Source organism: Pochonia chlamydosporia, chromosome 3, assembly GCF_001653235.2.
Source record: "Pochonia chlamydosporia 170 chromosome 3, whole genome shotgun sequence".
In the NCBI taxonomy this organism is placed as follows: domain Eukaryota; kingdom Fungi; phylum Ascomycota; class Sordariomycetes; order Hypocreales; family Clavicipitaceae; genus Pochonia; species Pochonia chlamydosporia.
Genome location: NC_035792.1, coordinates 4,687,482 through 4,713,033, shown reverse-complemented (window position 1 = coordinate 4,713,033; position 25,552 = coordinate 4,687,482). Strand labels below are relative to the sequence as shown.

Genomic DNA, 25,552 nt, shown 5'->3' with positions numbered 1-25,552 from the left:
AGTGGCGTTTTCGAAACCTGGAAGGCTGGGACGAGACCAATCTAGAAAACCTGTGTGTCGGGTGCGGAAAAAGCAAAACAAGTTGGTTGAAGGTGAAATGAAGTGGTTGATTATTAGAAGACCATAGGTAAATAGTCAAGATGAAAAAGCAACTTTGGATTTGATAAGACTGTGGGAAGTTGAAGAATGGGAACGCCGGCAAGAACAATAGATTTGTTTGGAGGTAGTTGTTTAAAAGAGCGACACGCTGACTTGGTTATCACCAGTCAAGCGGAATTAACAGAGGCTTGGATAGAGAACGACAGCCTTGGAAGGGCTTGAGTAGACCGATGAGAGAACGTGAATGATGAGATGAGGGAATGGAAGAGTAGTTATATCAATTGTGGTGTTCGGTAAGAGGGTGTACGATGGGCAAATGCCAACAGCATGTTTCGAAGAGGCGGGTCAGATGTGTCTTTAAACAAACGCACACGGAATCACATTCACGAGCCGGCAGTAGCTGGCATATTTTGTCTCCATGACTGGCGTTTGGAAAAGCGTGGGAACGGGGGGCGTGCGTCAAACTGAAAGACCAGCCAGACTGGAGCCATGTATGTGTATCAAGCCCAAAAGGGTGGCGTTCGTAGTCTCAACCCGCTGGCATCAGGAACATGACAGGCAAAGTGACCGGGGGGAGATACCTAAAGGAGAAAGTTAGAATGTTGGCCCAATGATGCGGAGCCAATGGCGAAGTCTTGACGAAGGGCGAAGATGTGAGACAGACAATATGTGGACATGGCATGGGGGTTGGAGGAGTGGTCTCTGGGGGCTGGAACATACGCGGACGTTTATTCGATTAGAGTCAAATGTTGGTACGGAACAGACAAACTGACAGTTTGGCGTGACACAAATAAGGGTCTTGCATTGGTGTCAAACCCGAGCGAAGAATGCGTCATTTGAAGCTGAAGTGTCTAGCACGGAGTGAGTGAGGGATTGAACGAGTGAGTGGTGCCACGACGGATCAATGGATCAATGGATCGATGGATCGATGGGACATGGAACATGGAACATGGGAAACGGAGACGGAGACGGCAGTCATTGGGAGGCTTGTCGGCTGCTGCAATTGATATGGACGAGGAAGGAACATTTGAAGGGGTCGTGCATGAAGTGGCAGGTGCGAGCGTGGTATGTGGGCGTGCCTGCCTGCCTTGCAGGAACAAAGGAACCGGAACCATGTTGTTGGGAATTGAGTGTCCATGCCCAAGCTTCCCGCAGACGCATGCATGCGCACGCATACGGGGAAGCCTGGGTGCATGAGCTGAGCTAACCAGACCTCAAGTGCTCGCTCAGCTTCTTCTTTATTATTGCGTCTATGCGTCTGGTGCCTTCTTTGTGAGTATTTACTAATCGCTTGCCTACCTAGGTACCTGGCCTTGCTGTCATGGACGACTGGTTCGGCACCCACTCCGAGATGAGATGGTAGTGCATACATCCCGGCGACGATCTGAAATTGAGCGGAGTCAGCGAGCCCAGGAACACGAACGGCAAGGATGATGATTGTGCCTCAATCTCGCACCTCGTCCACTAGTCCGCCTTGACAGGCACCGCATAAAACTGGGCATGACTGATTTTGGTGGCAGATTCAGGCCCCAAAAAGACACAAAATTGGATGGCGTCGTGTGGCTTGTTCCCACTGGAATGCCATAATTCTCCTAGAGCGAAAAGGTCCCAGCATTCAGTGCCTCGTTTTGTTCACGAGCTTAATAACCATTGGGCCCGGTTGGAATTTTTCACGATACAATTGTCTCGAGCAAACTATTTTACGTCTTGTTCTCCGATAACGGTGACCGTGCACGAAATGGTGATTAATTAAAAGATGAGCAGGGAGGAAGAAGGTGATCTGACGTGTACTTCAACCACTGGTTAGTTTCATCACGTTAGCCATGCCATATGGAAACACGAGAAACATGAATCTGAGCATCTGGAAAAGGAATTGCAGGTTTCGAATATGCACGATAGCTGCCGGATATGCAGGAAGGGATCATTACAGACACGGTAGCTCCAACTCTCCCTCATGACTTCACTCCGGCATCATCACCAACACGTTTCTGGTTGGGCATCCACCGCATCGTCTTGGTTTCCCTGGCCAACTACGGAGTCCGGAGTACCAGGCCAACAGGTCAATCTGGCCTGGATTTCAGAAAACCCACTCAGGAAGGCAAACCAGGCACAGACTGTGGAGTTTTGGTCCAAGTTTTCTGACTGCTCAGCTGCACAGGCACAACCCTGGCCATCGGGTCGCCGTCTCATCCATCTCCGACGGACTTGGACATCACTTATTATTTCCAGCGCTGCAAGGAACACACACTGACAGCATTGTATCGACAGCCACCGCCACGCCACGCCTGTTGCGTCACAGAAAGCCTCACCCATACACTTGGGTTTGTTTATTTTGGTATACGAAGAGTACAGTACCGCGCAGCTTGGACCCAAAGCCTCAATCACGTCCATCTGCACGAGCCATCCGTACTCCTTCGGCTGGTCCGTGAAATTATCACATTCAAAGCACTCAAACTCTAATAAATGACATCTGGACCCATCCGATGGCCCAGCAGAGCAAGAACTCCGCTGTCGTGACGAACTAATAATGCAACTACCATCCCTTGCGTGACGAGCGCTGTCTTACCACGTTAGCGAGTCTGGTGCTCAGCTCCAAGCAGCAACGCACAGTACGACGAGTGTCAAAGGCTCCATTTCATACGCAACATAACTATACCAAGGGGGACGATAGTGATGTATCAATACCAAGTACGCATTGTTCTAATGAATTGGCCCCAAAAAAGAAGTCCAATTTCACAACGGCTATAACCCCAACGGCATGTGAAGGGTTCTGCGATCTACAAGCTTCACCTCCAGAATCAACTAGCGACACAAGCTAGTCTTTATTTTTCCGCGAGCTTTGTGCCAGGGCCTTTGACAATGACGTTTCTTGGGAAGTACGTTCGTAATTTTTCGGCTGTGGACCAGATTGACGAGATTAACATTCATCTGGTGACGAGGGCGATTGGTTGGGGGTCGTCCCTTAAGTTCACAAAGCCTAACATGGAGCTTGGCAGACAAAGTTAACCTCTTCGCACGCAAGGCCAACAGAGACAGCTGAAATTATTAGAGGGTGTATTGAGTATTTTGTATACTGGTCCGCTGCTCCCGTGTTGGAAGCATGGCTAGTTGGTGACATTCTTTTCCGCCTTTTTCTTTCCTTTTTTCAAGTTCGTCTTCAATTTCCGGGAACTCCTTCGCGTGGGCTCTTGGTTCCAGTCCAGGCGCGGATGTGGTCCACGATCCCGAACGGTCTGTCATAAAATTTGGAGCCCCTACAACTAGCCATCAGGCACAACGCCTCCTCTGGGGCAGGGGTCCCCAGCACCTTTTATTTCAAGGGAGATCTCGCTAATCGTCTGATCGTTGCCCAATTTAACACCCTGTGCCTCTCTCCTCTTTCCCTGCCTGGCTCTCTTTCCGATGTGGTTGTGTTCTAAAAAGTTGACTTACCTGTCTTTGCCCCCCTGGCTTCCCTCACCGTTCGGCCTCGGATGCTGAATGCGTTGCGTTTCCCGGACAGACAGAACGCCATGTTTTGCCTACGAAGGCTATATAGCGATGGAAGCCTCCATTGTCGCACCACCTCATGCACCAACGCGGTGAAGGATGCCTTAGTTCGGATAGTCCTTGACATGGAAGCTCTTGGATTTGACAAATTGCTCAAATCCGAATCGCCCCAGTGTCTGGCCTTTGCCTGAGTTCTTGAACCCGGTCCAAGCGAGATCCTAGTGTCTCTAGTTAGCAACAAGAAGAAGGGAGCACACCTGCGGCACCCAGCGTCCCAGTCACAGGTAGTTACTGTTACGGGTTCACTTTTTTTTCTCTTGCCACTGCCACATTTCGTTGTCAGGGGAGACTTACAGGGCTGGGATAGTCACAGCGGTTTACAAAGACAGTACCCGCTTCCACTTCCTCTGCCAATTCGTATCCCTTGGCTGTGTCTTTGGTCCAGATGCTGGCGGTGAGGCCAAATTCACTGTCGTTCATGAGCTTGATGGCCTCACTATCGCTCTTGACTTTCATGACTGGAATTACGGGTCCAAATGTCTCCTCCGTCATTACCGTCATGGAGTGGTCTACCCCGGTTAGTAGCGTGGGTTTCACAAAGTTGCCTTTGGGTGGTGGGTTGCTGAAGCTCTCGTTTTCTGGTGTGGCATCCTTGGCACCTTTGTCTAAGGCGTCCTTGATGTGCGACTCAATCGCCTGCTTGGAACGCTTAGAAATGACCGGCCCTACGTGAGTCGCTTTGTCAAATGGATCTCCCAACTTGTATCCCATCAGCACCTTTCGCACAGCCTCGACAAAGGCATCGTGAATTTTCTCGTCAACGTACACTCTCTCAAGCGAGCAGCAGCTCTGCCCAGAATTGAAGACGGCTCCATCCACAATCTCCTCGGCAGCCCAGGCAATATTTACGTCGTCTCGAATGTAGGCAGGGTCCTTGCCGCCCAGCTCCAGGCCAACATTCACAATGCGATCAGAAGCTGCCTTTTGAACTGCCAGGCCGCCGGCCACGGAGCCGGTGAAGCACACGTGGGCGATTCTTGGATCCCGAATTAGCGGTTCCATGACGCTGGGCGAACCGCAGTGGAAATATTGAATAACCCCCTCTGGGAGTCCGGCTTTCGCGAAGAATTGGGTCACACGCTCGACGATTGTAGGTGTCTGGGGAGAGGGCTTGAGGATGACGGTATTACCAGCCAAAATAGCTGGGATGAGCGAGTTGACGAGAATAAGGTAGGGATACTGAGACATCGTTAGCACTGCTAGTCAATTCACTGGCGAATTCTGAAGCACATACATTCCACGCAAAGATAATGAGCACAGGTCCGACAGGCACCTTGCGAATGAACCGCTTGAAACCCTTTTCCGCTTCTCCCTCGGTGTCCTTGAGGGCCTCATCGCTAATCTTAAGCAGGTATTCGGCACGCTTGACAGCCGTTGTAATTTCCTTGCCGGTGAAGGCAATTGGGCGGCCCATCTGGACGGTCAATTCCTCGGCAAGCTCAGCCTCGTGGCTAGAAAGCTCCTTGAGGAATCTCCTGACAAATTCTTGTCTTTCCTTAAGGGTAGTCTTGCGGAACTTCTCAAACGCTTCGGTGGCGACCTTGGGCATCAGGTCGAGGTCTGCTGCTGAGGCGCCATTGCGAGTGATGATGGCCTCGTTGGTGTTTGGGGAGATGGTGTTGATTACTTCGACAGACATTTTGGGCGGTTTGTCTCGGCTGGCAAGACGGAAGCAAAAGATTCTGCTTGTTCCTGTAACAGAGTATCCTCACCCAAGAAAATGAGTTGGTTCAAAGGTCCAGTCGCGAATGCTCGAGGATGAGGAGAAGTCGACATAGATAAGTGGGCAGCACAAGCTCGACCATGACCTCAACCATCCACATGCATATGTACTGCACGATTCAACAGCCCCACGTCACTTACTTGAGGACATGGAGCTTCAATCAGATCTACTGGTCGCTCTTTGCCACCAGGATGACTAGAGGTCTGATAGCCGCGTATGGGCGGTAGGGGCGCGCACCGAATTTCGGCTCCATCAGAGCCCAAATGCCCCGCCGCGGCAACATTGATGAAATTGACTTGACATTGATGTTTGATAGCACGACAAGCATCGTTTGCACATTGAGGTCTCGGCGGCAGCAAAATATCACCTTTAGAAGTAGGCGACTGAAAGCGCGCCTTGTAGTTTCTCTCCGCGCTGCAGTGAAGATTCATCAACATACCCCACGTTTTAACCTATTGGACCGCGGACCGTTCAAATGTGATCCCATCGCGGGGTATAAGTGAAGCCATGATGAAATAAGGAAGCCGCTGGCAATTTGATGACATCTGCACACTCTGGACGCTAAAGATACAGGGGCATCTCACCTGGAACCCCTCCATCATGTTGCCCGAGGCCCTCTAATCCCACAGCCAATGACAGCGCCCCACTCGACAGAACTGTGCAACCCCTTATCGATAACGATTTTCTGGCTGCAACTTTTTTTCTAGGATTTGACGGCAGGACAGTTGCGCCGAACGTGAATCCATATCACCATTATCGAAACAACCGCCATGGCCTTAGAAAAGAAGAACGAATTTCTGGATGCTTCCGACAGTGAAGATGACCAAATCGACAACTACGGCTCTGATGATGAGATAACAAAGGGCGGCCGCAGTGCCAAACGGCGCAAAGTTGACAGTGACGATGAGAAGTCGGGGAGCGACATTGACCCCAGCGCGAGCGATGACGAGGAACCAATCGAGGGAACACAGCATGAAGTTGACTCTTCCAAACAAACCAAGGAAGATAAGTCAAAATCACGAAAAGAGCTACCAAAGCTGGAAACTGGCATTCCCGACATAAACAAGCCCTTGACCAAGAAGAACCTGGTTGCCTCAGAAGAAGCCATCAAAAAATCCGGCGTGGTATACATGTCCCGCATACCGCCGGGCATGAAGCCCTCAGCACTGCGGTCTCTACTGTCCCCATACGGAAAGTTGAATCGCATCTTTCTGGCACCCGAGGACCCTACCGTACGGGCTAGACGAAAGCGCGCCGGCGGCAACAAGAGAGTGCTATTCACTGAGGGATGGGTGGAATTTGTCAAGAAGAAGGAGGCCAAGGCTGCGTGCGAGCTGCTGAACGGACACAATATCGGTGGAAAGAAGGGGTCGTTCTTCCGTGACGATATCTGGAACTTGGTGTATCTGAATGGGTTCAAATGGCACAACTTGACGGAGCAGATTACCGCGGAGAATGCAGAGAGGACGAGCCGCATGAGAGCTGAAATTAGCAAGTCGACAAAGGAGAACAAGGAGTTTGTGAGGAACGTGGAGAGGGCCAAGATGTTGGATGGAATGCAGGCCAAGGCGAAGAAGAGGAAGGCTGCGGATGTGGACGAGCCGGTGCGAGATGGTGGACGGTCGTTCAAACAGGTGCAGCAGGTGAAGAAGGATAAGGCGGCGCAAGAGCAGCCGGATAATGTGACGAGAGTGTTGAGCAAGATTTTTTAAGGGCTATGGAGTGGATTTCGATTTGGGTGTATTGCATAGCGTTGTATTGACAGACATGGGACGTGATGGGTGCCAAATGTGACATTTTGAGCTGTGCTTTGACCTGCAATTTGGGCTCGGTTCCTGATTTTAGACGGTTGAATCAAATGAACAATTCTTCCACGATGGTCTACATTCTACAATTGCATAAATTGCTGTGATGTCCCTAGCAATACTCACTTGTCCATAGCGGATGACCCATCAGAGATGCTTGAGGCTGGCTCATTTTGGTCTGGTTCTTGGCCCCGCCGTTGCCACCACTGTGACTCTACAGCCCAGCGTCCACGTCGATAAGAGACTTCATACGCTTATCAAGCAGCGGGGCAAATATTTTTCTTGATCCCCGTGAGCCACCAGACCCCAAGTCTTTATTGCGGATTCCAGTCTACTTGGACTTGGACATCATTATTCCAACCAAGTATCATCCTCATCTGGCGTCACAAGTTCCAGTCGTCCAAGATGTCGATGGATCTAGACGACGCTCCCGTCCCTATCGGGGCGGTACCTCAACAGACGGCCGCAACGTAAGTTTTCGATTCTTTCTTGGCAAAAATACATGCCCGACGAGTATACCTCGAGATGCTAATTATTTTCTTTCTTGCTCACAGTATTCTCTGCTGCAACTGCGGTGCTCCCATTGACGGGACGACTGCCACCGGCGCCCTCTGCTTCAACTGCGTCAAACTCACAGTCGACATCTCGCAAGGAATCCCGCGCGAAGCAACCATCAACTTCTGCCGTGACTGCGACCGATGGCTCCTCCCACCGACGAGCTGGATCGTGGCCATGCCCGAATCTCGCGAACTGCTGGCCCTGTGTCTCAAAAAACTGCGAGGTCTCCACAAGGTTCGCATCGTCGACGCAAGCTTCGTGTGGACGGAACCTCACTCCCGAAGAATAAAGGTCAAGCTCACGATCCAGGATGCCGTCCAGGACGGCGTCTTGCTTCAGCAGAGTTTCGAAGTTGTGTACATTGTTGCGACGCAGCAGTGCCCCGAGTGCGCCAAGTCATATACCGCCAACGTGTGGAGGGCGTGTGTCCAGGTCCGGCAAAAGGTCTTGCACAAGAGAACATTCTTGTTCCTGGAACAACTCATCATGAAACACCACGCTCACAGGGATACACTCAACATCAAAGAGGCCAAGGACGGCATTGACTTCTTCTTTTCGCAAAAGAACCAGGCTGAAAAGTTTATCGACTTCCTCAACTCGGTTGTGCCCGTTACGGTCAAGGCATCGCAGGAGCTGATTTCTCAGGACGTCCACACGTCCAAAAAGTCATACAAGTTTTCGTACTCTGCTGAGATTGTGCCCATCTGCAGAGACGACCTGGTCGCCATGCCCATCAAGCTGGCCAAACAACACGGCAACATCTCCCCGCTGGTGTTGTGTCACAAGATCGGTACTTCAGTGTACCTGATGGACCCTCAGACTCTCCAGACAGCCGACATTGCGTCGCCGATATACTGGCGCGCTCCGTTCCGGTCACTCGCCGACGCCAAAGAACTAGTGGAATTCATCATCATGGACATCGAGCCCACCAACGTCCGCAAGGGCAAGTGGGTGCTCTCCGAGGCCACCGTCGCCAGGGCGTCAGACCTCGGCGTCAATGACAAGACGTACTTTACCAGAACACACCTGGGCCACTATCTCCAGCCCGGCGACTCAGCCATGGGATACCTCCTCACGGGCACCATGTTCAACAACCCCGAGTTCGAGGCCATTGAAGAGTCCAACACATACTCCTCCACCATCCCTGACGTCGTCCTCGTCAAGAAGCACTACCCGCGTCGCAGAAAGAACCGCCGCCGCAACTGGAAGCTCAGACGCATGGGCAAGGATGAGGGCGAGCTGCTGCCCAAGAAGGCTGATCAAGATCGCATGGATCGAGAGTACGAGATGTTCTTGCAGGATGTAGAGGAGGACGAGGAGCTGCGTGCCGCTCTTGCTCTGTACAAGAACGAGAAGAAGAGGGCTGAGGAGGAAATGAGCGTAGCTGAGACGGAAGACGATGATGATGATGGTGTTCCACAGGTTAACATGGATGAGTTGCTAGACGACTTTGATGAGCTCACGATGCAGGACTCTTGATAGGAAGAGTAAAAATAAAAGTTGGCGTTTGGTATTACTTATTTTCCACCGTGACCGTTTCCCATCATCGTGACCGTATCGTAGCCGCATTACATCATGAAACACCTCAAAAGAAAGAAGGTATCGTATCCCGCTCCAGCTTCTCCCCCGTCTCACCCACCCTCCTCATCTGCTCCCTCGACTTTTGCCGCCTCACCCTCCTCCTATTCACACCAAACGGATCATCATCCTCACCCTCATCCTCATCCTCTTCCCTCTCCTTCACCACTTCCTCCTCCTTCATCTCCTCCTCCCTCTCAACATCCAGCACATCATCCCTCGCCGTACCAACCCCCCTCACAACCTCCGGCCTCTCCATCAGTCCCTGCAAACCCGTCGCCACCCTCTGCTGCCTAACCGCCCTCGCCGCCTCCCTCCTCCTCGTCCTGGCCGTCTTAACACCCGGCACGACAGGCCTCTCAATCTCCCGTATCGTAGCTGCGTTCTGCGCCTTCGCCAGCATCTTCAGACGATTGTACTCCGCGCGGTGGAGGTGCGTCGTGAAATGCCTAGCCGTGTGGAGGAGCTCATCTTCCACCATGCGGTACTTGTCGTCTGTGGGGATCATGTACCTGCCATTGTGAGTGTGCTTTGAGAGTGTGCTTTTAGGAGTGGTACGTACGTTTGTGGAGGGGGCTCGGGGGGCGGTGATGTAGATGGGCTGCGTAGCCCTGCAGATTGTTAGTGGTTTTCGTGAGATGAGTGATGAGGGATGTACCTTTGAGGTCGCGGGCGCTTGGGGAGGAGTTTGGGCGGCGCTCGCGCTTGGGTGTTGAGGATGGGGATTCGGGTTTTGTTTTCCAGGGGAGTTTGCGGGCCATTGTGATGTGAGTGAATGGTTGATGGTGATGATGTTGGAGGCGAGTTGGGGTGAAGTTCACGATGGGTGTCGGGTAGGTGGTGGATGGTGGATGGTGTCAGAATTGACTGCCAACACTGGGTGATTTGAGTGTCGGATATTAAGTTCTTTGGTTCTGCTATTCACGGGTTTATTTACTGCTTATTTTTTAGTTGCTTATGGTACAGAGACGAGGTCCAAGTATATTTGACGGGTGGAACCTCATGTATGTGCTTGTCACGACTCACAAGCAGGATCCACAGATCTCATACATCGTTGCTATGAATAGCAGCCACCCAAGTGAAACCCATTAGACGGACTCCAAAAGAGCCCAATTTACTGTCTTAGGTATTTCGCCAATAAGCACGATCTTCACCTTACACTTCGTGGATATGCCGACATCCTTCTCATTACCACCTCACATCATTCAAGCCTCTATATTTCTAGTACACAGACCGGGTGTTCCAGCTCTTGGGCCCTTGTACAAATGAAAAGTGATACAAATAAAACAGGTCATCGCTTCCTCCCTTTTTTTGTCCCATGCTATTCCACCCTGCCATTACTGAATCTCCCTCACAACTTTGTCAATGGCATTAGCTACGTGGTCAATGTTTTTCGTATTCAAGCCGGCCATAGAAATACGGCCATTCTTGGTCATGTAAATGTGGTAGTCCTCCCGGAGCTTCTGAACCTGGGGTTCTGACAGACCGGTGAAGCTGAACATGCCAATCTGATCGGTAATGTGGTTCCATGTTCCGGGGGTACCAAGCTTCTCGAGTCTTGAGCGCAACTCGTTGCGCATGTTGATAATGCGGCCCGACATGGTCTTCAAGTTTTCCTCCCACTCAGCAAAGAGCTTGGGGTCATTCAGGACCGTGGCGGCGATGCGAGCACCGTACAGGGGAGGGTTGGAGATTTCGGATCGCTGGAGAATGGCCAGCTGGGAGGCGATTCGGGAAATGGTAGTACTGGCATCGGCCCCGGGGCTGGTCACGACATGGAAGCAGCCAGCTCTCTCACCATAGAGACCAAAGTTCTTGGCGAAACTCTGGCAGACAACAGTCTCAAACCCTTGCTCGATGAAGTAGCGGATAGCAGCGGCATCCTGGGCGAGGTTGCCGGAAGCAAAGCCCTGGTAGGCGCAGTCGAAGAAGGGAAAGTGCTTCTTCTGAGCAATAACCACGGCGAGCTCCTTCCACTGATCAAGTGTAGGGTCGACGCCGGTCGGGTTATGGGCGCAAGGGTGCAGCAGGATAATAGAGCGATCGGGAGCAGCCTGGATGGCGGCCTTCATGCCCTCAAAGTCTAGGCCATTGGTCTTCTTGGAGAAGTACGGGTAGTCGGCAACCTGGAGACCGACATTTCCAAAGATTTGCTTGTGGTTTGCCCAGGTCGGGTTGGACATGTAGACGGTCCTGTTGCCCTTGTAGAACTTGGCGAGGAAGAGGGCGCCGAGATGGACGGCTCCGGTGCCGGAGATGGTCTGCATCGAAGTGGCCCGCTTCTCCTTGAGGGCCGGGGAGTCGGCACCGAGAATCAACTCAGCGGCCTTGGAGGTGAAGTCGGCAACACCGGCAATCGGAGCATATTCGTGGTTCAATTCGGGGTTGTTTCGGAGAATTTCATCAGCCTGTTGGGAGAGGAGGGAGTGTCAGCTAAAGTGCCCAGAGTCCATAGGTTTCGAGGCTGTACACGATGCCGCCACTAGACGGCTGCCAGCGGGAACGCCCTGCCAAATGCTTCATTGTTGAAGCAGAATTGGAATTGGACATAAATTGAGACAACCGCAAGCTAGCCAGGTGTATCGACATAGCACTGCATTGCACATTGTTTGCTCGAGTGCATACTGTAGCTGTGGTGCCAACAGCCCACGCACGGCATTAGCTCCGCCCTTTGCTGTGACGCATCCGGGGAGCTCTCCGGTGGGTTGCGGTCCATGACATGGGATGGCATGACTGACACCTTGCAGCTTGTTCAAAGACAACGGCCACGATGCGCAAAATATCTGACAGCGGGACTAAACAAATGCAACTCATCACGTACCTTTTTGACGACAGGAAGAACCCAGGGCTTAGCAGTATCATCACGATACGCACCAATGCCCTATTTTCAAAACGTTAGCATCAGGTGCCGATAATTGGATGCAAAGGCTGAAAGTCTAGTCTGATGAGGGGCAGACATGAACCAGACTTGACAGCTTGGTTACACGCCGTTTGTCGCACTTACCAAGTCGACCTTGAGCTCACTCTGGTCAGCCTTATAAGCTCGTGCGAGGCCAAAGAGAGGATCCTCGGGGGCCTGGGGCACGGTATCAACAGGGAAGCTGGTAGTGAAAGCCATGGCGGGCGAGATGTGGTTTGCAATGTTGTTGAGTCTCGCGAGCGAAGAGGAAGTTGAAGACGATGATGGAGGAGCCATCGTGGGAAGGAGCTAGAAGCAGAGGAGGGACAGTGGGGTGACTATAACTAATGGGCCGACGGCGACTGGATTGGAGGGGACCAGTTGAGACTTGCGCAGTGCGTCAGTGGGTGACAACTGGAGTGAGCTGATTTTTGGTGGCTTGGCCTGTTGCAGGTCAGGTCAAGTTTGGCCGTTCAATGTTGCCGCGTCTCAAACCAGTCAAGTCGCAAGCCAGAAAACGAAACACACTCCTGCAGCAAGGAACAGTAAGAAAAAGCGTCTTTGCTCCGTAAGACAAGGACCAGCTTTAGACCATGCAGTATCGTATGCAGCGGGGGAGTCGGAGGGCGGCAGCACGGAGACGCGGAAGCTGGCGGCCAGGACCTGGATGGTGCTTGTTGTACAGAGAACTTGAGAGGCAAAAAGACTGCCGCGCTCGGAGGACGGCGGTTCGGGCGCAGGGATAAAATTTAAATAAAAACCAAGTGGTTCTAAGTGGCACGTATAAATTAGCCCATGGCCTTTCGTGTTTCCAGGTTACTGTCTCGACACCAAGTGCAACGCGGCAACAGTTTCAAGGCATCCATTGTCTTGTTGCGACGGCCGACATGGTGGTGTCACTGCAGCCAGACCGCGCAGATGCTGCTGCTGATCCAATGGCTTGCTGGCATTGCAGCTGCGAGGAGCAGCGACAAAAGAAATAACCAGGCTTGTATGGATTCATCGCACAGGGCAGATGCAGTGTTCGGCGGCAGTCGGAGGTGCAGATTGACTTACAGGATGGTGAATTGATGATACACGACGGCTTTGTTGAGCTTGCCGTCAATGTTCAACTTTTGATAGCTCTTCAAAATTCTCGGGAAGCGGCGCGCTTTGGGACGGGCGGCGCCATCGCGCGGGGACAAGAGCCCGTTTTTATGGCCTGGCCCTGTCTTCAGCATACTGGCGTCTCCACGGGCAGTTGAGAAGCCTGTGAGCATGGTCGTGCCGAGTTCCAGAGTTGCTGGGTGAGCTGGGGCGGTTTGACCGAGGCCCTTCGGCTCTCACGGGGTCTGACTTTGTGCAGCCCCTTGCTGATACCACGTCTTGGTCATGCTGCCGTTTAATGTTCCCATCCAGGGTGACCCAGAGAGTGCCTGACTGTCGAAATTGGACGTTGCGCCGCCGTCGTTGGCATGTAATTAATTGTAAGTGGCATCAAGAACCATGACATGTGCCACTCGGCGATGCATCGATTTTGTGCTGCAAGTGGAGCAACAACTACAATATCTTGTGCAAGCTGCATGTACACATATTCTTAATACCAAAAGACTCCTTGCAAATTATAGCTCTTTCCCGTGAATGCCATTGTATCACATTTCCCACGTCCCACCTGGTGAGGACTTGTCCCAATTCTGCGTGGTGAATATCCAGTCCCTCAAATTGCATGTGCCTGCTTGCCACTACAACCCAGCACTCGATCAACTACAACAGGCATCTTCTGCTTTCTGTCCATTCACTTAATGATGTTGCTCTCCACATCTCCCCGACTTCGTCCGCATACCTCCCCTAATCGCCTGACCACAAAAAAACGTATTCCTTTCACCTCGCTGTCCACGGAGCGCGCTGACCACGGTGAGGCGGCCGCGGCTCCCCGCGCCTTTCCGAGCAAAACCGGGTCGCATCGGCCGCTAGGAGCATTGGTGCATCTTACACCTAGGAGAGCAAAGCCATTGAGGGATATTAATTCACAGCACAGTACAATAATGCCTGTCCTCTCATTTTATTTTCCCCCAGGTATCTGGTGTTCTAGAGTGGACCAGTATTCTAGGTGTCTTTGCATCTGGGGTTGTGTAAAAGTCTGGGGGTGGCTCAATACCGATCCGGACATGGACATCTGGAGGTCCCCACACATGCAAGAATCAATACACATCACTAGACACTTGCTCTTTCACATGCTACCGCATGTCACCAGTGGCTCCCAATTTAGACCCTACGGAGACATCGTTTGAAGAGAATGCTGACCTGGCCACTCCTAATCTAGAAGCTCATTCAGTGCATCCATTGCTAGTTTATTTCTTTCGTTTGTAGCTATTCCGGCCATCTTCATATGATGAGATCCCATATCACAAGGAAAGCACATAACCCGCTGGCCGCGAAAAATGTGTAGCGAGCTGTACTGGGTCGTTTCGTAGCCTTCTTAAGCTCCTTGTTTCCCCCACCGACGTTATCTGCCGTTGAGTACGAGTCGGCAACCAGCAACTCAATGTGCTCAGACTGTACAGCCAGATTATTGACCAGAAGAGATTGAAGCTCTGAGATTTCCACCAGTGACTGTTCTGCGGTTCTGTTGCACCGTGTTAAACGATAACTCTCTTAGATTGTAGTGGACATCTCGGCACAATACATACCTGACCTTGTCCAACGTACTTTCGTAATGCCTCAGCATGTCCTGATTACCCTCCTCAAACATTTGCAACTGTTCCTGTGTCACGCCCTGAGTATATTCAGGCGCCTCAGCAGGCGTGTCGTCTGCCGGATCTTGAACCATAGTAGCCGCCATCCATGCCTTTTCTGACATTGGCGGAAAGGGAGTGAAATCTCCAGCCGGCGCAGATAGCATGCCGCGGGTCTTTTCCATCTCTCTCGTCAACCTCGTCTCCATCATATCTTGCTGCGTGCGACAACAGAGCTCCAGTCTTTGTCGCAAGAGCCAGAGTATGCCATCCCGGTGAATGTCGGTCTGTTGCGCCTGAGCCTCCGCCGCCGCATGTTCCGGCGACCGACTGGACACGCCGCCCCCAGATGCCCATGAGCTCAAGGCGCTGAAGCTGCTGGCGTATTTCTTCCGAATGAGGGCCGATTCTGTCTCTCGGCGAAGCTGCTCGGCGTCGTCTAGAGCTCGTATGCTCGCGTTGAGCTCTCTGATCATTTGCTTTGCGTTGACGTCGACTTCTTCGCGCTCGCGGTCGGTTAGGACCTGCGGCGGTCCCTGTCCCTTGCGACCAGGTGTCCTCCGTGGCTGCGCTGTGGAGAGGTACGCTTGCCTGACATCCTTGAGTTCTTTGTGCAGGCTGGTGATGTGGGAGTTCTGCCAAACGCACGCGGTTAGCAACGATTGAGTTGAGCAGCGGTTGTACGAAAGGTTAAACTGACTATGCGGTAAGCTTCCTTTACGAAGCCCTCGAGTACGTCGACGTCCAGAGCAACCTTGCCCAATGTAGGTGCGGCGTTGTGTGTCTGCAGCAGATGATTGAAGTCGCCCGTCAAGTCCAAGGACGGTAGATGGGAGGCCGTCGAGAAAGCCATGTTCGCCAGTTACTGCCCCGCCTCCTCAGGAACAGCGCAAATGCGTGGGTTGGCAATGTTGGAATTTAGGTGTTGAACAAACAGCTGGCCATTGCTTGTGGATAGCTGTGTGAGCCGAATTGGCTACGTAACGTGGAACAAACATTTGGAGCTTTTGGCCAAACCGCTTAGTCATCACGCATTCGTGCAAAGTGTAATAAGTCTGCATGTGGTCAGCGTCCGGAGCCTTGGCCCCGTCTTGCCGGCGGAAGTGGCGCCTCGATTCTCCAAATTGCAAGTCGCAAAGGACACTTGACAGCACAGCTTTGGAGATTGGCCTTGAAAATCAAGCCATCAGCGGCTGCACTTGGTGCGAACCACTCATCAATAGTTTGATTCTCATCTTGAATTATCCGACCCATGGATCAGCAACATGGGTTGACTCTAAGAAAAAAGATGGGTTGCTTTATTTAGCAGCGGTCTTGGCCCTCGGATAACAACAACCCTTGGAACTCAGCTGGCAAAAACAGACGGCATAATTGGTCGAATTCGCTCGAAAGGATGCAACGGGCAGAACAGCGAGAGGCAACGTCATCACTCTTTTTGATCCCATCATCAACATATTTTTATTGCAATGAACGGAGTAATTTCCCACCAGTGCTGGGCTAGTATGGTTGCGGCCGTTGACCGACGGACTGCATATCAACGCCCGCAGTGCGGGATTGTTGCATGATGATTGAGTGGATTCAATAAGCTTTTTTCGCGGATCCGGAGTTGATTGAAACAGCGCCGGCCGTTATGGCTGATGTCCATCGTCCATCAATTCTGGAGCTCATGTCTTGACTTGACTTGATCTTCGGAACCTGGCCGTGCGCCACTAGGGTCACAATTGGCAATGGGCTTGCTTGAAGCTGTCTGGTCTGGTCTGGTCTTTGTCTTTGTCCGGTCCCACGGCGTCAATCTGGCGGGCATTGGCAGGCGCCTCAAATCAACGGAAGTCGACCGAGCACAACTGGGCTGTCGACATTTGGAAGTCATTGGCACCACAGAGTTGCAATGCAAATCATCTGTAGACGGGACCTGTCAAGGACGCTAATCGAAGTCAAAGGACCATCTGTGGAAGTGCAACGCTGGTGTCAGTCAGCGAGGGCTGGGAACAACAAGTGCTGACGGAAATAAACCGAGGGGGACTAAACATGGACTGAACATGGACATGGGCGTTGCATCTCTAAATCAAGCTTGCAGCGGATAGGACAGACCAGACAGCCAGATAATACGCGTAAACCCTGTTCATCCATTCAGATCTCTTCCTAGCTGCACAATATGCACAGGACAAGTACACACATGCACCCCATCCCAACCAGCCGAGCCCGAGTCAAACCACCAGGTCAAAGTCCGTCGGTTTCTAGTTCCAGATCCAGTCAGTCAATCTGGTCTGGTCCCTTCAATTCTCTTCCCCCCACAGCATGGCTGACTCTGCCGATATGGCACCGGCACCAAACTTTGGCTACGACTCTAGACTGTTTTTAATACCGTTGCCCGTCCTTCCTAACCCCCCCGTTCTTACGCCTCTCTTCTTCATGTAAGATGTGTGATTGATATATCACCCATTCTTCCAGGCATTGTGTGGAAATGAAGGATGAGAAGGAACCAAATGGTCCTTTGCCCGACGACAATGCAAAATCACAATCAGGCCCGGAGCAAAATTGCCAAGGAGCCGCCGATACGGACCCGGAGGTTACGGCGCCGTCGGCAGACTCTTCGGTAGCAGCTTCGGTCGAGGCTGTTGCAACACCAACACCAACACCGGCAGAAAAGCCCAAAGTCACCGAGAACATTGACCTGGATCATGTTCCAACAGCAATTGAGAAATCAGAAACCGCTCCCGCCAGCCAGGTGCTCACCGATTCAGATGATGCCGACGTTGAAGCCTTATCCAGAGTGGCGAGCGCTCCATACAGCGCCTTCTCACGCCAAACCAAGCTATGGATAACCATCATGGTCACCATTGCCAGCATCATATCACCAATGACTGCCAATATCTACTTCCCCGCGCTGGACTCTGTTTCCGACGATCTCGACGTGCCAATCTCGTTGATCAATCTCACCCTGACGACTTACATGATCTTTCAGGGCCTGGCACCAACCATATTCGGCGACTTTGGCGACACGGCTGGTCGTCGACCGGCCTTCACCCTCGCCTTCACCATCTATCTCTTTGCAAACATTGGCCTGGCCCTTCAGCGAGATTACACGGCGCTTTTGATCCTGCGCTGCCTCCAGTCCGCTGGCAGCAGCGGCACTCTGGCCCTGGCATACGCCGTTGTCGCAGATATTGCTTCGAGTGAAGAACGAGGTCGATATATGGGCCTCATTGGCGCAGGCGTCAACTTTGGTCCCACGGTTGGACCCGTCCTCGGCGGCATCCTCAGTCACGAACTCGGATGGGCCTCTATTTTCTGGTTCTGCGCCGTCTTTGTCTTTGTATGGCTCGTCCCGTGGGTTCTGTCCGTCCCCGAAATGTGTCGCAACGTCGTTGGCAACGGCTCCATTCCGCCGCCGAAATGGAACAGAACCGTCATCGACCTCCTGCGACCCCAGGGTGTCAAGCAGCGACCAGCATCGGCGCCCAAAGTCAAAATACGCATGCCGAACCCTTTACGCACACTGTCAGTCGTGTTCAACAAGGAAGAAGGCCTCATCCTGTTCATATCCGCCATCATGTACGTCAACTTCATCCTCGTCGGCGCAACCCTCTCCATCCTGTTCAAGGAGATCTACGAGTACGACGACCTGGAGGTCGGTCTGTGCTACCTCCCCTACGGGGTTGGATGCTGCATGGTGATGCTCCTGCAGGGACACATCGTCGATCGAAACTATGCCCGCATCGCCAAGAAGTTGGGAATGTCGGCGAGCCGCAAGAGGGGAGACGACATGCTGAATTTCCCCATTGAGTCTGCTCGCATACAACCCCTGTACCCTGCCATCACGGTCGGCGCACTCGCCCTCATCGGATGGGGATGGTCGTTGGAGGCGCAGACCGCCGTGGCTGTGCCGCTGGTGCTGCTCTTCATCATCGGCATGTTGGTGCCGTCGTCGTTTGGCGTCCTCAACACGCTGCTTGTTGATCTCAACGAGGATGCACCCGCCACGGCGGCCGCGGCCAACAACCTGACTAGATGTCTTTCTGGAGCGGCGGCAACGGCTGTCGTTGACCAGATGTTTGATGCTATGGGTGCGGGATGGACATTCACCCTGTTGGCGCTGCTGATGGTGGCGAGTCTTCCTGGGTTGAGGGTTCTTGAGAAGTGCGGCCCTCGCTGGAGAGCGGAACGGGCTAGGAAGAAGGCTGAAAAGCAAGACGCATAGACTTTGGTTGCACTGAAGACAAGATGAGAGACTGGCAACGGAAGAAGCAATGTGGCTGGGCATATAAAGAAGCATTTTATGAATTAATGATAATGACGGTTTCCATCTCTGCGGCTGATGGAATTGTAAGATACCACGTTTATATAGCATTATAGTCGGAGCGTGAACATTTGTTCAAATATTAGCCTGTTTTGTCTTCATTTTACACTGCTCTATCTGGTGATTGAATCTCTAAACCCTTACAATGCGGTAATAGCCTTGTCCACAGACTCTCTCAACGATTCCCACATTAACCAATCCGATCTCGTTGTCCTGCAACATAAAATATTAGCTTGAACAAGCCACGTCTCGACATGTAGAATCGACACGGGGAAAGGCACTCACGGTAACAACCCCATTGAATTCACTTTCCAAATACCAACACCCAGAGCAACAAGCTGCATCGCCACATACACCAGCTTCGTCTGCAAAATCTGAGCCGCATTCTTGTCCGAATTGAACCGCTCAAACGCCGTGTTCGTAGCCATCAGCCCCGCGATGGGGTTCTTGAACGCCATAAACACCATCATGATGCTGAAGATCTGGAGAGAATTCCCCGACATGTACATCATGATGACGGTCATGGGGAGGGCTTTGACGGGAGCGAGGGCCACTTCCCAAGCCTTTTTGAGCTTGAGGGTTTCCATTTCGTCGCCGGTGGGGGCTTTTCGGGGTTGGCTTTTGCCGTCCTTGCTGGGTTTCTGGTCAAGGTTAGTATTAATGGGAGAAGAAGAATGCGTGGACGAAGAAAAAGATGCGCGATTCGCTGGATGGGTGCGTACCTTGGAGCCGGAAGAGGAGGAGAAGCCGTTGGGGTCGGGGATGCCTGGGACTTTGGACTTGGCGCCTGGAGGGGAGCGCAGCTGCGCGACCCAGGTGGGCACGTCTGAGTTGGATGCGGACATTGTGAGGGCGGCGATCTGGGAATTAAGGCGGTTGGCAGGAGTGGTGGTCGTGGATTGAGGTCTCGATGGCGGGTTGATGAAGATGTGGTGCTTCGTGAGATGAGTAGACGACAGAAGCTTGTCCCACTTGTGTGGTTGGAAGGTGACTGCTTACTCTGGCAGAGTCTGGGAGCAGGTGGATCCTTATCGATAGCTCTACCAAGCTTCCAGATGTCCTCTGACAGTGCCTGAACTGCCCCCAACGCCGCTGAAGTGGGCAGCTCCAGTGGACATCCATGGCCCAATCAATCGAGAGACCCCTTTCGACATTGGACTTTTGACTCGGCTTCGACGGATTGCGAACTCACTCTTAATTCTTTCCATCTCGCTGGCCAACGGGGCTGCTGTCGACAAACCTTGACCGAATCACGACCTCACCGTTGCCAAATTGCGACTATCCCTTTGAGCGCATCATCTGCGTTGCGGCAAGAATTGGCCCGTCGCAAAGTTCTCAGTCCCAAGTCAAGTCGAGTCGAGTCGAGTACATGTGACGATTCTCCCAGCTAAAATTGAACCCCCCTCCAACCCTCCAACCCGCCAACCCTCCATCAACGACGTATTGGGCCGGCTGTATTTCTCCTTGGCTGGCTCGAATTCTCCCAATTGGGCGCGCCGCACTATCGCCCTTTTTTAACCATTGACCATCCTTCCTTCGAAACGGCGCAACAAGCCTCTTTGAGTTGGTTCTGTGCAACTCTTGTCGCATCAAAGGCGTGAGGGGGTCGGCAACTGAGTCCATCCGACCGCCAACCTTATCAGCCTTTTGCGTCGCGTGACGAAACAGCAAGCATCCGTCCTCATTCCTGTGCTGTCGCCGGCTCCAAAGACGGACCACCACTACCGTGCACCAACCGATCTTGTTTGCTACTCTCAAGTTGTGACTTGGTGCATCTATCCTGGGCCGTCCGGGCCTTATATATAACTGCCGCCACCAGCTACCACCACCACCATGTCTTCCAAAGACACTGGAGGGGACTCAAAGCTGTTCGCTCGAGTAAGACCTCTCCTGCATTATTTGCTTTAATCACTTTTGCTCTTCTAAACCTTGTTATCCACCCTCACCTATCCCGCCGTTTATCCTGTACCTAGTCTTGCGAAAGGGCCCTGATCGCCGTCGCACCAACTTCAGACGATACCCCCGTTTCCCCTCTATATATTGGAAGTGCTGTGACAAGATCGCAGTGCAATCCGTTCCCTTTGTCTCACTCATAATATGCTTTCTATACCCTGCGCACCGGATCCTCGACCTATTTCGAGATGATGGCTGTATTCCCGTTGTACATGCCGCCTTTGGCATTCGATAGACTAAGAACTCGACAGGGCAAAGTAGCTGAGCTGCGCCTTGAGCTGAACAGCGGCGGGAAGAAGGACAAGAATTATGCGATTAAAAAGGTCGCCCTCAAGAGGATCGTGGCCAACATGACGATGAGCAACAACGACATGGTTGCCTTGTTTCCCGATATAATCGCCTGCATGCACATCCCGAGCTTGGAAATTAAGAAGATGTACGGTGCAACTGGATTCTGGTCATTGTTAAGGATGTTTCGTGACTGATAACGAATAGGTGCTTCTTGTATCTTGTCAACTATGCCCGGGTACGCCCAGAAATCGCAGTCAAGGCTATTCCGGTATTGGAAAACGTAGGTGTTATCCGTCCTTGGCTAAACGGGATGGATGGTACTGATTGGTGATTAGGATATGGAAGATCAAAATCCTCTAGTACGAGCTCTTGCGCTGCGGACAATGTCGTACATTCACGTCAAAGAGTTTGTCGAAGCCACGGTCCCGATTGTAAAGCACATGCTTCGCGACAACGACCCCTACGTACGCAAGACGGCTGCATTCTGCGTTGCCAAACTCTACGACCACGACCGGCAAATGGTTGAACGATCGGACCTCATCGATAGACTAAATTCCCTATTGCGTGACGACAACCCAACCGTTGTTGCTAGTGCGCTAGCAGGCTTGATGGACATTTGGGAAAGGAGCGACGCTATCAAACTTACCATTGACTATAGCAATGCGTCAAAGATGGTGGCCATCTTGCCCGATTGCTCAGAGTAGGTGGCTTTTCCGAAAGTGCTGTGTTGGGTCCAGCCGTGCTAACAACTTGGTAGATGGGGCCAAACGTACATCCTTGAGGCGTTGATGTCGTATGTACCACAGGAAACAGGCGAGGCAGCGTTGCTGGCGGAGCGCATTGCACCACGCCTTTCACATTCAAATTCATCGGTTGTGCTGACATGCATCCGTGTCATTCTGTACTTGATGAATTATATCGCAGACCAGAAGCAAATCAGCGCATTGTGCAGAAAGCTTTCACCACCGCTGGTCACCCTTCTTGCCAAGGGACCCGAAGTTCAGTACCTGGCGCTCCGTAACGCTTTGCTGATTTTACAACGGAGACCGGAGGTGCTCAAGAACGATATTCGAGTATTTTTCTGCAAATATAACGACCCGATTTACGTCAAGGTCACGAAGCTGGAGCTCATCTTCATGCTCGCCAATGAGAAGAATATCGACGAGGTGCTGACCGAGTTGCGAGAATATGCCACGGAAATCGATGTTCATTTTGTCCGAAAGGCTGTTCGTGCGATAGGAAAGTTGGCGATCAAGATTGAGCCTGCGGCCAGGCGGTGTATCGACCTTTTACTGGAACTGGTGTCGACCAAGGTCACATACATCGTTCAGGAGGCGACTGTGGTTATCAAAAACATTTTCAGAAAGTACCCCAACCAATACGAGTCCATCATCGGTACCCTGTGCGAGCACCTCGACTCGTTGGACGAGCCCGAAGCCAAAGCGGCAATGGTCTGGGTCATTGGACAGTATGCCGATCGTATAGAGAACAGCGACGCGCTGCTAGAGGACTTTCTCTACTCATTTTCAGAAGAACCAGTCGAGGTTCAACTAGCGCTCCTCACAGCCACGGTGAAGCTCTTCATCCAAAGACCAACCAGAGCACAGGAGCTAGTCCCTAAGGTCTTAAAATGGGCCACGGAGGAGACAGATAACCCCGACCTACGTGACCGAGCATACATGTACTGGCGGCTATTATCCACAGACATGAACACAGCAAAGCAAATCGTCATGGGGGACAAACCACCAATTACAGCCGAAGCCGAGCGATTAGAAGCACCAACCCTAGAAGAAATGTGTCTCAACGTCGGCACCCTCGCCACTATATACCTCAAGCCCGTGCAGACAGTCTTCCGGTCCGCACGCCCCCGGAAACTCCAGGACTCACCTGCCCTGCAAAGACAAAATCTGCCCACAGACACCGATAACCAGAAGAGCATCAGCATGTTTGGCCGCGGCGGGCAACCGACCAACATCGACCTGCGAAGTCGCAATGCCGCGCCAGCCAATGGCGAGGGCAACCTGTCACAAGCAGTGAGTGACGCAGACGCCTACTTCTCAACTATTGGGACGCAGATGGCCGCGATGAGGCTGGACCAGGGCGAGGATATGTTTGGCGGTAGTAGTGGGAATATGACAGGTTATGTTGTCAGTGCGCATGCACCACAGGCGGTGCTGCAGCCGGCGCAGGGGGGAGGGAGTAATGGTGATTTGTTGGCGTTGTAAGAATGAAGATAGATAATTTGGCAGATGACTAAAGCTACTGTCGGTAATATTCGATTGGCCCTACGTAAATACATTCATCTGTGGAAACACTTACGGTGTGCTGTCCATAAACCACACAGTTAACCCCTTAGGTTGTCGTGTAAACGTGTAACTATTGCGTCTTGCACAGATTTGCAGCGAGGTTTTATAGTAAGTAGCTTTGCATGACTATACTGCCAGTTTACGTTAAATACCTTGCTCAGTATATCGGCCAACTCTATGATGGCAATATCACAGTCCATCTACCATGTATTCTAACATGACACAAACTCCTTTCGGCATGCTTCGTTGCCAGGAATAATAGTTCTTAACTTAGTCCACGAGAGGCATGTCCTCCCAACCTAGCACTGTTAGTTTTCCCAGATTTGTCACACCTATATCACTGCCGCTTCATTCACTTGTTATTCTTCTACGCAAATAATGTTTCTGTACTGTGCCAATTAAGGATACTGCGGCGGGGGTATCACATCATTACTTATAGCCGGCGGCACAGCTATAGATAGCCAAGGTTACGGTTTTGGGCAAAGAGCACGAAAGGGCAGCTCAGGGATTAGATTGGTTACGACTGGTGAGTTGTATCTGAGTAAGTCTGGTTCTCAGTCGAATTGGTCTGAAAATGCATCCCTACGGTAGCAAGTAGTTACTTAGCTCAAATGCTGAATCGAGTGTTGATATGTGGGTTGCTCAAGTTAGGAAATTCATTAGCCTGTTGTCCTTGTGCCGCTCTATAAAGCACAAGTCTTTCTTCATATCACCAGCTCTTTGCCCCATAGCCACTTGTTGATGGTCATGCCAAGACTGCTCCAGTCGTCTATGGCTAAGCCACTGCAGATAGAACAAGGGCATCCATGACAGGCGCCAAGCTTGGTCCGTCGTCGCCAAGACTGGCTGTGAACTTGAATATTCAATTGCGGCGCTATAATGTGGCAAGATGTGAAGATGCCAAGGTGTGGCAAGGGAGGGTTTTGTTGATGATTCTTGGAGATTGAGCTTGACTACCAAGACTGGAGTACTTTGGAGCTAAGATTAGTTAAAGCGTGGTGATGCGCTACATATAGATGTGTTGTATCAGGACGTCAACCTGAAATCGACCGCTGGGGTTGTACTTTTCGCCTCGGGGATTGCGTTGCCATCAATGACATTCAGGAGTTCGAGGTCAAAACCCTCTGTCGATTTTCGAATATATACATCAAAAATCAATGTGTTCCAGATTTATGCACGTTGATCGGTTTCTCTGGATGGACGTCCCGGAAAAGTGAAACAGGATTGATGCATACTGGATCTAAAGCAGCAATGTCTCAATGCCGGAAGATGCCTGGGTCCCGCATTAACCTTGGATTCAGGTTGACATTTTCAGTGGGATGATAAAAGTATTCGGCTAATCCTGAGGCACAGCATATCGCGGGATATTCCATACACAAATGTATAATGCCATGTCGATGTTGCGGCGTACTTGGCTCTACCCAAATGGTCGCCAAATCTTGTGCTGGCGGTGTATCGCACCAGGCAAAACTTGGTCCGATTCCTTAGCGGTAAGCAAAGAAATACCACCAAAAGGGTGAACGCGGCTATCTGTGTTGGAGTAGCTCAGCTTTCAGCTCAGCGGGTTAGACATGGTACGCTCGCAAAGTCAGTCTGGCTTTGAGAGGGGCAATGGCTGATAGCAAGATGTCCTTGGTGCGTGCGGTGTTGAGGCTGGCAGCCAGAAAGCGTGTGGAGGTGGCGCCTGAATATCGTTCGAGAAGTTGACGCCACAAGAGACCAGTCTCCATCACCTTCCATCTGGGAGTGGATTATTGACAAGAGCAGGACAAGGCCA

General features: G+C 51.9%; 9 protein-coding genes across 9 annotated transcripts; 4 read left to right on the top strand and 5 right to left on the bottom strand.

The window, feature by feature from the left end:
* Positions 1 to 3,692: 3,692 nt before the first annotated feature.
* VFPPC_05234 (aldehyde dehydrogenase) lies at positions 3,693 to 5,287 on the bottom strand (the record flags this gene model as incomplete). Its single annotated transcript, XM_018284463.1, has 3 exons — positions 3,693 to 3,806; positions 3,943 to 4,827; positions 4,883 to 5,287. The coding sequence occupies 3 exons, from the start codon at positions 5,285 to 5,287 to the stop codon at positions 3,693 to 3,695; spliced, it is 1,404 nt and encodes a 467-aa protein (XP_018145963.1).
* Positions 5,288 to 6,141: 854 nt separating this feature from the next.
* On the top strand, positions 6,142 to 7,083 carry VFPPC_05233 (Pre-rRNA-processing protein ESF2; the record flags this gene model as incomplete). Its single annotated transcript, XM_018284462.1, has 1 exon — positions 6,142 to 7,083. The coding sequence occupies one exon, from the start codon at positions 6,142 to 6,144 to the stop codon at positions 7,081 to 7,083; it is 942 nt and encodes a 313-aa protein (XP_018145962.1).
* Positions 7,084 to 7,581: 498 nt separating this feature from the next.
* On the top strand, positions 7,582 to 9,213 carry VFPPC_13790 (60S ribosomal export protein NMD3; the record flags this gene model as incomplete). Its single annotated transcript, XM_018291562.1, has 2 exons — positions 7,582 to 7,646; positions 7,731 to 9,213. The coding sequence occupies 2 exons, from the start codon at positions 7,582 to 7,584 to the stop codon at positions 9,211 to 9,213; spliced, it is 1,548 nt and encodes a 515-aa protein (XP_018145961.1).
* Positions 9,214 to 9,319: 106 nt separating this feature from the next.
* Positions 9,320 to 10,073, bottom strand: VFPPC_05232 (hypothetical protein; the record flags this gene model as incomplete). The annotated part of the gene is made up of 3 exons (XM_018284461.1): positions 9,320 to 9,824; positions 9,875 to 9,923; positions 9,971 to 10,073. The coding sequence occupies 3 exons, from the start codon at positions 10,071 to 10,073 to the stop codon at positions 9,320 to 9,322; spliced, it is 657 nt and encodes a 218-aa protein (XP_018145960.1).
* A 576-nt stretch (positions 10,074 to 10,649) lies between these two features.
* VFPPC_05231 (aspartate aminotransferase, cytoplasmic) lies at positions 10,650 to 12,508 on the bottom strand (the record flags this gene model as incomplete). Its single annotated transcript, XM_018284460.1, has 3 exons — positions 10,650 to 11,720; positions 12,134 to 12,193; positions 12,317 to 12,508. The coding sequence occupies 3 exons, from the start codon at positions 12,506 to 12,508 to the stop codon at positions 10,650 to 10,652; spliced, it is 1,323 nt and encodes a 440-aa protein (XP_018145959.1).
* A 2,067-nt stretch (positions 12,509 to 14,575) lies between these two features.
* VFPPC_05229 (syntaxin) lies at positions 14,576 to 15,778 on the bottom strand (the record flags this gene model as incomplete). Its single annotated transcript, XM_018284458.1, has 3 exons — positions 14,576 to 14,816; positions 14,881 to 15,560; positions 15,626 to 15,778. 3 exons carry the CDS (start codon positions 15,776 to 15,778, stop codon positions 14,576 to 14,578), a joined length of 1,074 nt encoding a protein of 357 aa, XP_018145957.1.
* A 1,611-nt stretch (positions 15,779 to 17,389) lies between these two features.
* On the top strand, positions 17,390 to 19,126 carry VFPPC_05228 (chloramphenicol resistance protein; the record flags this gene model as incomplete). Its single annotated transcript, XM_018284457.1, has 1 exon — positions 17,390 to 19,126. One exon carries the CDS (start codon positions 17,390 to 17,392, stop codon positions 19,124 to 19,126), a length of 1,737 nt encoding a protein of 578 aa, XP_018145956.1.
* A 239-nt stretch (positions 19,127 to 19,365) lies between these two features.
* Positions 19,366 to 20,070, bottom strand: VFPPC_17638 (hypothetical protein; the record flags this gene model as incomplete). Its single annotated transcript, XM_022429330.1, has 3 exons — positions 19,366 to 19,438; positions 19,511 to 19,866; positions 19,948 to 20,070. 3 exons carry the CDS (start codon positions 20,068 to 20,070, stop codon positions 19,366 to 19,368), a joined length of 552 nt encoding a protein of 183 aa, XP_022285632.1.
* A 988-nt stretch (positions 20,071 to 21,058) lies between these two features.
* Positions 21,059 to 23,694, top strand: VFPPC_13789 (non-SMC mitotic condensation complex subunit 1 domain-containing protein; the record flags this gene model as incomplete). The annotated part of the gene is made up of 5 exons (XM_018291561.1): positions 21,059 to 21,103; positions 21,430 to 21,614; positions 21,674 to 21,749; positions 21,805 to 22,169; positions 22,227 to 23,694. 5 exons carry the CDS (start codon positions 21,059 to 21,061, stop codon positions 23,692 to 23,694), a joined length of 2,139 nt encoding a protein of 712 aa, XP_018145955.1.
* Positions 23,695 to 25,552: the final 1,858 nt, after the last annotated feature.